Consider the following 12578-nt stretch of genomic DNA (forward strand, 5'->3'; position numbering starts at 1 on the left):
TTTATTTCCTCTATACTTTTTATCTTATTTAAATTTAATTCCAGTCAGTCTATTTTGCTGCTTTCATTTTCCCTTTACTTCTATAATTCTGCTACTCCCATTTACATTTTTCTCTTGCTGATACTGCTGCCACCTTGTCCACTTTTTCCACTTGCTTCTGTAGAATGGGGAGCTATCAGCACACCCCAGGTCACACTTTCACATGAGATGCAAATTGACATTGTCCAGTACATATGAAACCTTGTTTTGTTTCCTTAGTGCACTGTTTTTTTTAAATTTCCAGACACAGCATGAACTCAGATGGTTGTATTATGGTGGTACACATTGACTTGGGGGTGGGGGGAGGGTTTCCAAAAGCAGCTCCTAGAAGCTGTTGGTGTCAAACTGACCAGTCTTATCTAGCCTTTAGCTGCATATCTCCCAGCCATTTCGAACCTTGCAGCATGGGGTCAATGGACGCGGGCTACATTGGGGAGGGTCTGCCCCATGGAGCCGGCTATATCATGTGTACTGAGTGAAGATTCCAGCAGAGCTGTCTTAGTGCAGCCTGCCATGCACAGCGTCTTGGTATCTGTGCCAGATGAAACCACCCTAAAGCAGTATGCATTTTGGGGATCCGTGCTGGCAGAGTAAGTGTTGCGGGTAATACTTTGTTGGTCACATAGGGAGCGGAGCGTCTTTCAGTCAGGTATTTGTTTTCTTATGGTCTTATGTGTTCTAATCCCATTGTGCTGTAGTTTTTAGGTCATAGATTATTCTGTGCAAATTCTGCAGTCACTTAAAATATGCAGGTTACAAGTGATCTTCAGTTTGCCTTCAATGTTTGATTTTTGTTTGGTAAAATGGATATTCTATCTCCACATCCAGATCACAGTGAAGGACTTCAAGGAGCACATTGCCATCTCTGTCGGCATCCCATCTGAAAAGCAAAGACTAATTTACCAGGGCCGGGTGCTACAGGATGACAAGAAGCTGAAGGACTACAGTGAGTTGGGCAGTGGGACTCAATGGCTACTTTAAGACTGGTGATGGGATTTGTACATTTAACTCTGCATTCCACTGTGCTTTGTGGAAGAGTGGAAATGTTTTCCTGACCACACTGCCATACGTTTCTATAACTGCTCTACAATATGTTCGTAGAGGGGGCCCTTTTTCGGCCATTATGGATGTCTGGGCTGATCGGTTGCCAAGGTCCCCGTATTGAGCATTCTTTAGGTGCACATGGAGGAACATAAATGCATTTTAAGAGCCACGCACATAGTTCTTGATCTGTCTGACAATATGTATCCTGACGCGTGTTATCCGAAATGCATGCCCGTGCAGTCAGTGGCTTTGTCTGAGCACCTGTAATATCCCTTCCAGGCACAATTTAGTGCTTGAATCTCATTTCCAGTCACCTTCAAGCTGAACACCTTTGAAGAAAAGATGAAGACTTCTGCCAAGCAGGACACCTCCACGATCAGGCAGCGACGGGAAATCTTCAAGGGTCAAAAGGAGCAGGCCTTGCACTGCTACCTTTGATGCAAGAAGGCTGAAAATGCAGGGGGCAGGGGGCAGGGGGCAGGTGTCTTGTAATAAGTTATCGATCCTTCAAGTTCCAAGGATGCACTCTAATCCATGCCTGCTGCTGCGAGGTGGCCCGGGGGAGAGCTAGTCAATCCACCATTTGGTCACAGGGCAGTTCAGAAGGCACAAATCCTCTGGCAGGGGTTGAAGCAAAATGTGATGTCTTGAGATTAGTACAGAGGAGCAGGCCTTTACTGCGACTTCACTGGAGCTGGTCCGTTGCATGGGTCACCCTGTGGTCGTCAGCAGGCTGCCCTTCTTCTTAGAGTACTTGGCCCCAGCACTGCTCTACGGATGACTGCAGGAGGCCTGCTTTTATTAGAGATTCAGAATGGTAGCTCTCCCTAGTCCACCAATGTTAAGCATATGCACATTCAAACTGGCAGTGGCTATGCAATCATGGATAGCCACTGCCACGACATCTGCCCAGCAACAGATGTACCATGATGTGAACTGGGACCAGACAGTCCCACCCACAAACTTCCCTTTGCTGATCAGCAGCTTTCCCTGGGAAAGGGCTACCCATATGGCATTTCTGGACCCAAGTGGTTAGGGAGAAGGCTAAAGAAAAATATGGCCAAAGGACGGCCAAAACCATCGTGGCACTCCAATTTTTGGGGTGATTGCCACCTTTAGTAGCCATTTAGCCATTTGAGGTAAATGCAAAGTGCACGCATGAAAAGATTAAGACACTGAAGACAAATCTCTGTAAATGTAACCAGAAAGCCACTACAAAAAGTTATAAGGCTACAAAGTATCCTAAATGCACGTCACTTGAAGGTCAAGGGTGCAACTGCAACAATGTAAGAATTTCACAAAGACAGTCTCTCAGTACTGATAGTCTTAGGGACTGATCAGTATCCCCATAAAGAGCAAAAAGACAAGAAGTAAAGTAGAAGGCAAAGCAAAAAAGTGTCCCCTAGAAATTGACAGAGAAAAGCAGCCGCAAGAACATTTTTCTGGCCTCCTGAAATCTACCCAGGATAGATTTTGGCGATTCATCTTAACCCATGCACTTGCATTTACTGCAAATGGCTACCAAGAAGAAGATGGCTGTTACATGAGGTCTCTGTCTTGTTGGACCTATTTTTCTTTGGACGTCTTCCTGGCCACTCGGGCCGAACTTTCCTTCTATGGAATTCCCCTACCCAGTGAAAGGTGATGCCTTCATGGGCTAAGGGGTGGTCTGTGTGTGGCCTGACTTGGGGGCTGGGACTGTCTGGTCCAAACCCACATCCTGGTTCTTGAATGGCTGTTTCTGGGTAGAATATGTGGCCTGTGGCTATCCCATGATTAGATGGCCACTGCCATTTTGAATGGTGCAGATCCTTACTGTTGGTAGACCTGGGCGAGCCTCCAGTCTAGATCTTTTATAAAAGGAAGACTCCTGCATCCATTCCACTGAACCTCATTGCAGTCCAGACCCCTACGTACAGCAGAAGGCAGCTGACCGCCTGGCTACTCCTGCAGCTAACCACATCTCCTCCGGTGAAGCCCTGCGCCTCTCACTGATCCCAAGAAGACCCTTGTCTGTACTTAAACCCCTGGGCAGGTCTGAACAACCAGACTCGCCCCTTGTTTGAGGATGCATGCCTTTGGAAGTGTCCCTGGACCAACAGTGGACTGACTAGCTCACTCCCGGGCTATGTCGCTTTTCTGAGTGCATCCTAGGAACTTGGAGGTTTATTGCCTTATCACAAGACAAACCCAGCGACCACCCCCTCCACCCTCCCTGACTCACACGTGTGTAATGAATAAACCAGACACTCCCTGGGCAGGGAATAAGGCACAAAAGAGCAGGCTGCGAGAGTTCAAGGAAAAGTTAATCTAGTTCTAGCGCTCTGACCACATCAAGGTTGCAACACATTTATATAGTACATCTACATCTTTCACACATGATTCTACGTTGGACCAGGATTTGTCAGCCGTGGTGGTGTCTTGGGTGTGGGCATCATCTCTTCCTCAGGGTTGGGTACTTGGCTGGCAGGAGGATTGACGACAGACATTTGTGCTCCGGATGGATGAAGGTCAGGTCGCTGTGAAACACGGTGGTCACCATCTAGGCTAAGAAAATACATTCTGAGTAATGCATGCACTAAATAATAGTTGATCAAAAGACTCTCAGTAGTGTATCACGTCGTTATACAAATCGCTCAAGGGTTTATATCGTCTACACATTTGGGTTATACAGGTCACAGGTTTAAGGGCCTTGACCACTGTAATACTGTCATTGAACTATAGGGTTAGTCTCACAAGAATCGCAGGTATGTGGCACTTGTTAGTATTAGGTACGATATACTGCAACAGGGGTCCAATGTTAGTTGGGGGTCTGTTGGGTGGGCTTCATAGCATGGTTGGCAGTCTGGCACATGAAAGGGATGCCTTGCAAGGGCACAGGGTTAGAATGGCAATACGTTTTAACTGGCGAGGGTAAGAGGGCAAGGACACTTTTGTGGAGATGAACAAGCTATGTGCTTGGCTCATGTTGGTTCACATGCGGGACAGTGTTCTCAGAGGAAAAGGGATGTGTTACATTGCAAGCAGCTCCGGCCTCAGGGTGAGAATGGTGCTGCAGAGTTTTCCAGTTGGATGGGGACGAGGGTGGGGGCCATGTGCTCCGAGCTACAGCGGCGGGCAAAAGGGGAGATGCATTTTGTACTATCGCAGTGAGGCCTGGTTACCAAGATGGAGTCGAAAAGGGGTACAAAAAATGGATGCCCTGTGTCCTGCTCGGTGGTCCCATCTACGCGAATGTAACCAAAAGTTAGTATTGCATAAGGGCGAGTGGCGTACCCACCACTAGAGGCACTTGGTCTAAGTTTTGTACTGAGAAGTGATGGTAGAGAGGGGCCCATTGGCCCCTCGCTCCCACACATTTCCAGATGTAATTGGAGGATCTTTTACTTCGTGTCAATCTTTTCTTTAGTTCATATTCTGACAATCGTTCATATGTTGGACCTTTTGTTAGCGTTAGTTGGGGCGCTTTCGATGGTTCAGCCGATTGCCCTGCTGCCGATATGCCAGCCGATTGCTCTGCTGACCCTTGGATGTGGCTCTCTGGTATTAGCATCAGGGCTGTGTGGAGGGTGGCTAGAGCACAAGTTCCTTTCTATGATGCGGGGAGGTGCAGGTAAGCTTGTTTGCCGCAAACCCAATACATGTCCATTAGTGCAGTTGTGCCTTTTTTCATGTCGGGTATGATTACCGTTTTGTTACATCTCCTTGGTTCCTCCATGTTCACTTTCCCTTCCCCACGGAAACAGTTCATGTGGCACTTTTTGTATTTTGATAGGTTTTTCTAATGCTGTGACCCACGTTAGCTTTGCTACCAGATGGGGTCACATACCTCTTTTATCCATTGGAAAGTGTCATTTGGTAGGCCTCGAAGCGCTTCGGCTATGCATTGGATTGTTTCTTCGTGCCATTTATTTTCTGCATATCGTGTCCCCTTGATAACAAATGGTTCCTCGAGGCAAATTACTCCTTGGTGTCTGCATGTGCATTTTTTATTTTTTTTTGTTTAACCATTTTTATTTTCTGGCATAAACAGGTCATGTTGGGGTAGCACCGGGAACAGCTGCTGCCTGGCTGATCTGCACAGACACTCTGGTGTGGGTCTTAGCCAAGTGGTCAGTGTACTCCTGGTATGGAGACTTGGTGAAAACTGTCTCCTTCCAAAGATCTGGGGTCAAGTAGCTGTAGGTCTTTGAGATGGCATCAAAAGTGGCCTTGGCGAAATTGCTCAGTGTGGCCGTGCAGCCCCTTGCTGAAGTGTAACAGTCGTCAATACCAGCCATCATCAATAGTTTCTTGGGAACAGGTGCCGACACAATGCCAGTACCACGGGGTGCAGGAATCCGACGCACAAGAACTGAACCACAGCGACCAGTCACCTTGCAAGGCACAATGTGGGGCTTGCCAATTTTGTTAACCCAGTCACCTCACTGGCACAATGGACAACTTTGCCAGAATGATGGCGCCAAGAATAGCAGTTGCCACCTCCTTGGAGCATGTTACCCCAAGCCCAACATGGGCGTTATAGTCCCCAATGGCAACAAAAGCCTTAAACCTGGTACGTTGCCCGGCCCTGGTCTGTTTCTGGACAGGCAGGATCTTGAGTACCTCATCCTTTAGAGAGGCAGCCAGGAAGAAATCAATTATCTCCGACTCCTTCATTGGGAGGGTAAAGAGAGATCTCCTCGAGAGACTTTATTTTTTGTGCATGTTTTCTCATTCTCTAGCTTTTTCAATGTGATGGTGTGCGCCTGGAATGTGCTCTTTATTCTGCATAAAACCAGATGAATTAAACATTGGGCCTCCGACACGGGCACTTCCTGTGGTACTAACATTTCGGTGTTCCTGATGCATGTGGGATGAGTGAACAGACGTAGCAGCTTTCATTTGTTGCTTGCTTCGCCGTGGCAGAATACCATTTATTTGATTGATCAGGGTGGCAAGGATCTTCTATTTCATCTAACCCCAGGTCGTGATAGATGTCATATCTTTTCCCTCCCGCTCCCTTTTTCTCCTCCTCCCTTCCATGTTATTGTTTTTCACCCTTTTGTAATGTATTGAAAACATCCTAGCCCAGGTTGTATCATTACTATTGACTATGGCATATGTATCATCATCATCAGTAGCAGCAATATTGTGTGAGGTAGGGTGTATGGTTGTCTGTGCATTAATACTAGTGTTAATTAAATCATTTGTCCAATGATAATCTCCATCATATTCGTTATATCCATAAGCATTACTCATATTTACATCGAAATGTAACACTGACACACTTTTTGATCCCACAGTGATGTATTCTGAGGGTTGCATTCCATCTGTTTTGTTGACATTAATTTCATGCGACTCCTGACATAGTCTTCACCCCAGTCCATATCATTTGCAATCCCTCTCTTATCATGTTAGCCCTGCTTCCCCCCTTTGCATGTCATTAACAAGAGATAAAAGGGTATAGTACCAAGCTGCAAAAAACATTACTGACATCAAAATTGCAGCACATTTCAAAACGCATTCAACATCACTGAACCTTTTAGCCCTAATGGCGACCCTATCACTATCTAGCATTAATTTGCTCTCTCCGAACGTAGGTCGTTGGGCCATTGTTCACCTGGAGGGGCGATATAAATTTAAGTCGCCACAATATATACCTATATTTACATTCTTGTTCAACTTCACGTTTAATCATCATTTTCAGTCAGGCTTGTTCTGTTACTCTATTGCTCATGTAATTTTGCTATAGAGATAATAATCGGACGAAGGTGGGAGAGATAGGTGAGGTGTTTAGACAATATGTTGGCCAATTAAAGAGAGGGGGGAAGAGACAGAAAAGAAGGAAGGAGGAGATAAGTTGTGCAGAACAAAATACAAATCACGTTTATCTCTGCATATTCTTTTACTGACACTTTTCTTATTTGCTTTCAACATCATTTGTTGTCCCAGTGGTGCTGTCTGTCATGATCTCTGCTTCCAAAAGGTCAGGGTTTTCCCAACTCCCTTGGAAGCAGATCCATAACCCAGGTTCCGAGTGCCAACCAGTCCCAATTGGGACCTTTTGGACCCAGTCCTGGCGCCAGTGGCACCAGGCTCATAAATATGCCCAGTCCCAGCGCTGGAAGCGCCGGGCTCATAATGCTTGGGTGGACTTACCTGCAGCAGACCATGCTGCTTACTTGCCTGCCAGTTGAGCCTCTGATCCTCTTCTGTTTGGAACTACTTTTCCTGTTGGGTGGGGCAGGAGCCACTCCCTAGATTCAGAACACTGGAACTCTTCTGGAAAGCAGGAACTCTTTTCTTACCTAGGCGTGGCTGTGGAAGGAGACACCTAAGCACTACAGGAGGCTATTTAAACCACACCCGATGGATGAATCTTGCTTTGCGTTATTCTGCATCCTCTGCAGCAGAACGCTCATCGTGTCTTCTGCATCTGATCCTGGGCCTAAGGAAAAAGGCTTACCATCCTGAATCCAGTCTTCAGCAACACCTATAAAGACCAGAAAGAACAGGTTAGCATTACGGTCTTCAGTGACAGCTCTTCACTTACCTGGTCCATCGGCTGTCACCAACGCCTCGCGGTGCATTCCGGCATCTGAAAGACAAAGGCTTACCTACTCTTCGTGCGCTCCGGAGGTCTTCACACTGCATTCCGGCATCTGAAAGACAAAAGCTTACCAACTCTTTGCACGCTCCGGAGGCCTTCGGCGCTGCATCCCGCATCTGAAAGACAAAACAAGGTGCGTTTAAAGACATTGGGGAACTTTAATACTCACGTGCCATTACTCCTTTCCACATCTAACTCAGTGGGTATTCCGGCACCCTGCAGCCGCTCCGAACTTGTACCTGCAAAATAAAAAGACAGTTAGAGCGCATCGTGAAGCAGGCAGCAAGCGCTTACTTACGTGCTTCCAGGTGCTTCTATTCATCACACGGGCTCCATCTTCAACCCACTTCAGCCCGTCATCCGCCATCGCCGGAACCCTGCAAAACAAGAAACATCATTACTAAAGACTTTAAAGACATTAGAATTACTCGAAACTTACCGTTCGTGCAGTAAACGACGGACAGCAGTCCTCTGAAGTCAAGAGGCCTTCTCCCCTTATCCAGTGAAGAAACTGGTTACAGCACCCTGCCCCGAGGCAGATGGAGAGCACGGCGTTCACTTACCTAAGGTGAGAGCGTTAACCTTTGGGGTTCTACAGGAGAAGAGAAAGGGAAGAAGAGAGACATTCAATAACCCAGTTCCTTAATTCCATATTTTCTATCTGCAGACATCTTACCCTTCAAGTCAGACATACAGTGCACAGAGGTCCAGCCCAAAGAGCCAGCTGTGTGTTGCACATCACCTTTGAAGATACGGTATACGCCCAGTCAAGACCGGCGCCTCTACGAGAATCAGGGGAGCGTTACACTGTCTTGCTCCTCCTGGGGATTGTACTATTGTGTGCCCTCCTCACATCGGATAAGTGCACCCAATACTTCAATCCATTTACCTTCACTGCGGTGGGTGTACTATAAATGACCTCGTAGGGACAATGAAACCTGGGTGAATTCCACCTTCTCACAAAGCAGCGGACATACACATGCCCCCGGCATCAGTGGCCCGCTTGAACTATCTGTGGCCGGTGTGGTAGTATCAGTCATCACATTTTCAGTAAAAGGCGGTGCTATTTGTCGCGCTATGCTGCGTACTAGCTGGGTTAGGTATTCCTTGAACTCTTCCCCCAGCACTGTGTCCATCCGATGCTCTTCTAATCGGGGATACTGGCGTGTGCATTCTCCTCCCAGTTACAATTTCGTGGGGGCTTAGATGGTCGTCTTTACATGGTTGCGTCCTGAGTTGGAACAGTGGTAGGGGCAAGCAATACACCCAATTTTTCTTTAATGTGTTACACAACTTAGACAATGTACTCTTTAATAATCCGTTGATCTTTTCTACCACCCCATTCGCCATTGGATAAATTGAGCATAATTTGTGTTTTACCCCCAAGAGTGAGGTCACTTCCTTAAAGAGGTAATTTACAAAGTGCGTACCGTTGTCTGATCTAATCACATCACATATTCCCCATCGTGAAAACACCTCCCGCACAAGGAACTTAGCTGCACATTTCGCGTCTGGGTGGGGACATGGGCCTGCTTCCACCCACCTTGAAAAGGGGAACACCACCACAATCAAATATCTTGCTCCGTTACACCGCTTTCCCATATCAGCATAGTCTATTTGGAGCTCTCTAAATGGTCCTGTTGGTCGGGGCAAAGTGCCACGCAGTGTCCTTAATGTCATTCCTGAATTATGTTTGGCATGTTATACATTCTACAATGAATTTTGACAGGTGCTCTTGCAAATTGGGGACGAACCAGTGTTCCTGGATGTCTGCGGCAATGTGTTTTGCTACATGGCCGGGGAAATGCAGCTGTTGGAATGCTATTTCTAATAATTCTATGGGCATTACAACCTTTCCTGTTGTCTCTTGCCTCCAAATGAGATCTGTGGCTGATTGTTTACATCCCCGTTTGCTCCACAGTTCTTGCTCCTCTTGGAACGCTCTTCTTTGCAAATCTATTATTTTCGCTATTGGAGTATTATGGTATGCTTCCTCTTGTGGATCTGTGGTGGTTGCTTTTGTGATGCATTCGAGTGTTGGTGTCACATTGAAATACGAGGCCTCCTTGCTGCCGCGTTTCCCAATAAAATTGCATCTGTGTTGTTGGTATGGGCTTGGCACTTCACCACTGCCACTACCGATGGTACTGCTAATGCATCTATCAGCTCATTCAACAATGTTGCATGCTGTACTGGAGAACCGTCTGCCCTCCTGAATCCTCGTCTACGCCACTGTGACAATCCTGAGTGCACCGTGGTAGTTGCATATGCCGAGTCTGAGTATATTGTCACCACACAGCCTTTGGCTGTGCGCAGGGCTTCAATCAGGGCAGTTAATTCTGCTGCCTGTGCTGAATAATGGGATGGGAGGCGCTTTTGCACAATTGTCTCAAATTCATCTTCCATGCGCACTACCGCCATTCCAACGTGTTTTTCCCCTGTCTCTGGGTTTATTGATGCTGACCCATCCATGAAATATATTTCGAAGGGATTGTGTCCTCCGATGTATTCCTCATCTTAGATATCTCCTTCCAGCTCTGCTGGCCTCGGAAAATGTTTTCTCTCTAGAGGGCGCTGCGCGACGACGTCCTCAGAGTCGATGTCCCTCGACAGCCGCCGTATCGACGTCAACGTCATCCTGCCTATAAAGTCCGCGCGCAGCGTCCGTTGCTCAGTTCCGTTTTTCCGCGCTTACTCAGTGCCTCGGAATACCGTTGCCCAGTTTTGTCAGGTTAAACCTATTTACCTCGAGTTATTCGATCCGTACTCGATGGCTTCTTCGTCGGAACCGACAACTCCTCGATCCGGCTTCAAAAAATGCAGAGATTGTGGGAAAAAGATGTCGCTGACTGACCCTCAGTTTGTCTGTGGTGTTTGGGAGCTGAACACCATTGTTCGGAGTGCGAGGACTGTATGTCCATGACAGCTAAGGCCCTGAAGGAGCGTAGGGGGAAGCTGGAGAAAGTTAAGACTTTTAAAGCTTCTTCTTCGTCGACGAAGTCGAGACATTCGCCTCCTCGTCACCATTCGCGCTCTAGGTCTCTGAGTGGGTCCCATCACTCCTAGAGATCGAAGCACTCGAAGAGGAGACGTCGAAGATCCCCTTCTCCGTCTTCCTCTTCCTCTGTTTCGCCAAAGAGAATCCCTTGCCCCACGAAACATAGTTCACGGGCTGAATGGGAGGAATTCCGCAAAAATATGATCGTCTTCGAGAAAGCAGCCTCGACCCCCCTCGAAGACTGCCGAGAGCGATGCTCTGGTCGAAAGACCCGAAGGTCAAAAAACGCCGCGAGTCGCAGTACCCGGCGAAGGAAACCTCTCGAGCGCGTCTCGAACCCTCGAGTAGGACTATGACCTCCAAACCTTCCTCGAAGGTTCTGTCGACGAAGGTTCTGTCGACGCCGAGGTCGGTGTCTTCGACGCCGTTGTCGAAGGGACCTTCGACACACGGGTTTGTCGACTCGACGCCAGCTTCGACACTGGCGTCAACGCCAAGAAAAGTCACGGTTACGACACACCCAGTGACTATACCCAGGTCCTCGATGGCTTTGAGATTGTTGAGCAGAATCCAAATTCAGTCGAGGTCATCGAGGCCTCCGCCTTTGTTTTCGACGCCACGCTCGAAGCCTTCGGCGTCGACGACATCTACGTTTTCGAGGCCGATTATGAGAAGTTCGGCACCCTCTGCCTTGGAAATGGGGTTTACACCCTTTATGAGTTCAGAACAATTGAGAACTATGTCCTCAATTATGGAAGAGGGTGAATTGTCTGAACAGGAAGACACATTTGAGATGCAGGGACCTGTAACCCCAATTAGAGAGGAATTTTGCTCTGAAGAATGCAGGTTAAAGGATCTTCATGATTCCTTACAGTCCAGACCCGGGGGAGCATGCTGAAACCCCCTATAGAGCCTTAATGGCCAGGATCACAGAGTTTATGGGGTGGTCTGCACCTTCACAATCTTTCCAACAAGATGACCTCACGGATATTCTTGACAAAGGCCCACAGGAGGATCCTGTGGTGCCTTTTCATAAAGCTCTTCAGAGGAAGATTATGATGAACTGGGAAACCCCAGATGTCGTCCCGGCAGTAAATAAACTGTCTACAAAATACAGGGTATCCTCTACAGACCCAGAGTTTTTGTCAAAACACCCATCCCCAGAAAGTCTGGTGGTACAGGCAGCATCTTCTACCGATGTCAAGACTGCTTATCCTACCGTCCCACAGGACAGGGACGATAAAAAATATGATGCTATGGCAAAGAAAGTTTTTTTTTCGGCATGTAGCATGGCGTTAAAAACTGTTAATGCTACTTGCACCCTTGCTAGATTCAGCCATACACTTTGGGAGTGTGCTTCTACAGCGGCTGACTGCATCCCGGAGGGAGAAGAAAGGGATGCATTCCTGAATATCATACAGGACGGTAAAGACGCTATGTGCGAATCCCTTCAGACGGGCATTGATTCTGCTGACAGTATCAGCAGAGCAATGGCGGCAAGTACAACAACCAGGAGATTTGCTTGGTTGAGAGTCTGGTTTTGCCCAAGATGTGCAAGCCAGGCTCTTGAACATGCCATTCGATGGCTCTTCTTTGTTCGGGAAAAAGGCGGATGACCGTTTAGAGAAACTGCAAACTTCAAAAGCAGCAGCAAAATCCCTAGGCGCTGCAATCTGTCACACCTTTTCGTCCCACAGGAACCTCTGAGACGGGCAAGTCCTTTCGCTTCTACTCCGCATTCGGAAGAGGTAGAGGACGACCGGCTCAAAGGGGACAAAGAACTACTACCCGAGGTGGACGGGGTAGATATTCAAAAGCCGCAGCAACACCAGGTGTTTCTACCATCGGCATCTGCATCAGCCGCCCCAAAACCACTCTGAGGACTTTCCTCACAGGACACCTGTA

The 12578-nt window shown here is 47.6% G+C and overlaps 1 protein-coding gene and 1 pseudogene across 7 annotated transcripts in view; one reads left to right on the forward strand and one right to left on the reverse strand.

Annotated features, from left to right (window-relative positions):
* The window catches only part of BAG6 (BAG cochaperone 6), a 1121496-nt gene that overhangs the window by 66912 nt on the left and 1042006 nt on the right, over positions 1 to 12578 (forward strand). For all 7 annotated transcript variants that reach the window (XM_069635087.1, XM_069635085.1, XM_069635088.1 and 4 more), the window contains one exon: positions 868 to 985. In XM_069635087.1, coding sequence (XP_069491188.1) covers positions 868 to 985 — 118 coding nt within the window. The remainder of the gene's footprint in view (positions 1 to 867; positions 986 to 12578) is intronic.
* LOC138522123 (small ribosomal subunit protein uS5-like) lies at positions 5082 to 5800 on the reverse strand (annotated as a pseudogene).

This window comes from Ambystoma mexicanum, chromosome 13 (genome assembly GCF_040938575.1).
Source record: "Ambystoma mexicanum isolate Mex_15411 chromosome 13, UKY_AmexF1_1, whole genome shotgun sequence".
NCBI classification, from domain to species: domain Eukaryota; kingdom Metazoa; phylum Chordata; class Amphibia; order Caudata; family Ambystomatidae; genus Ambystoma; species Ambystoma mexicanum.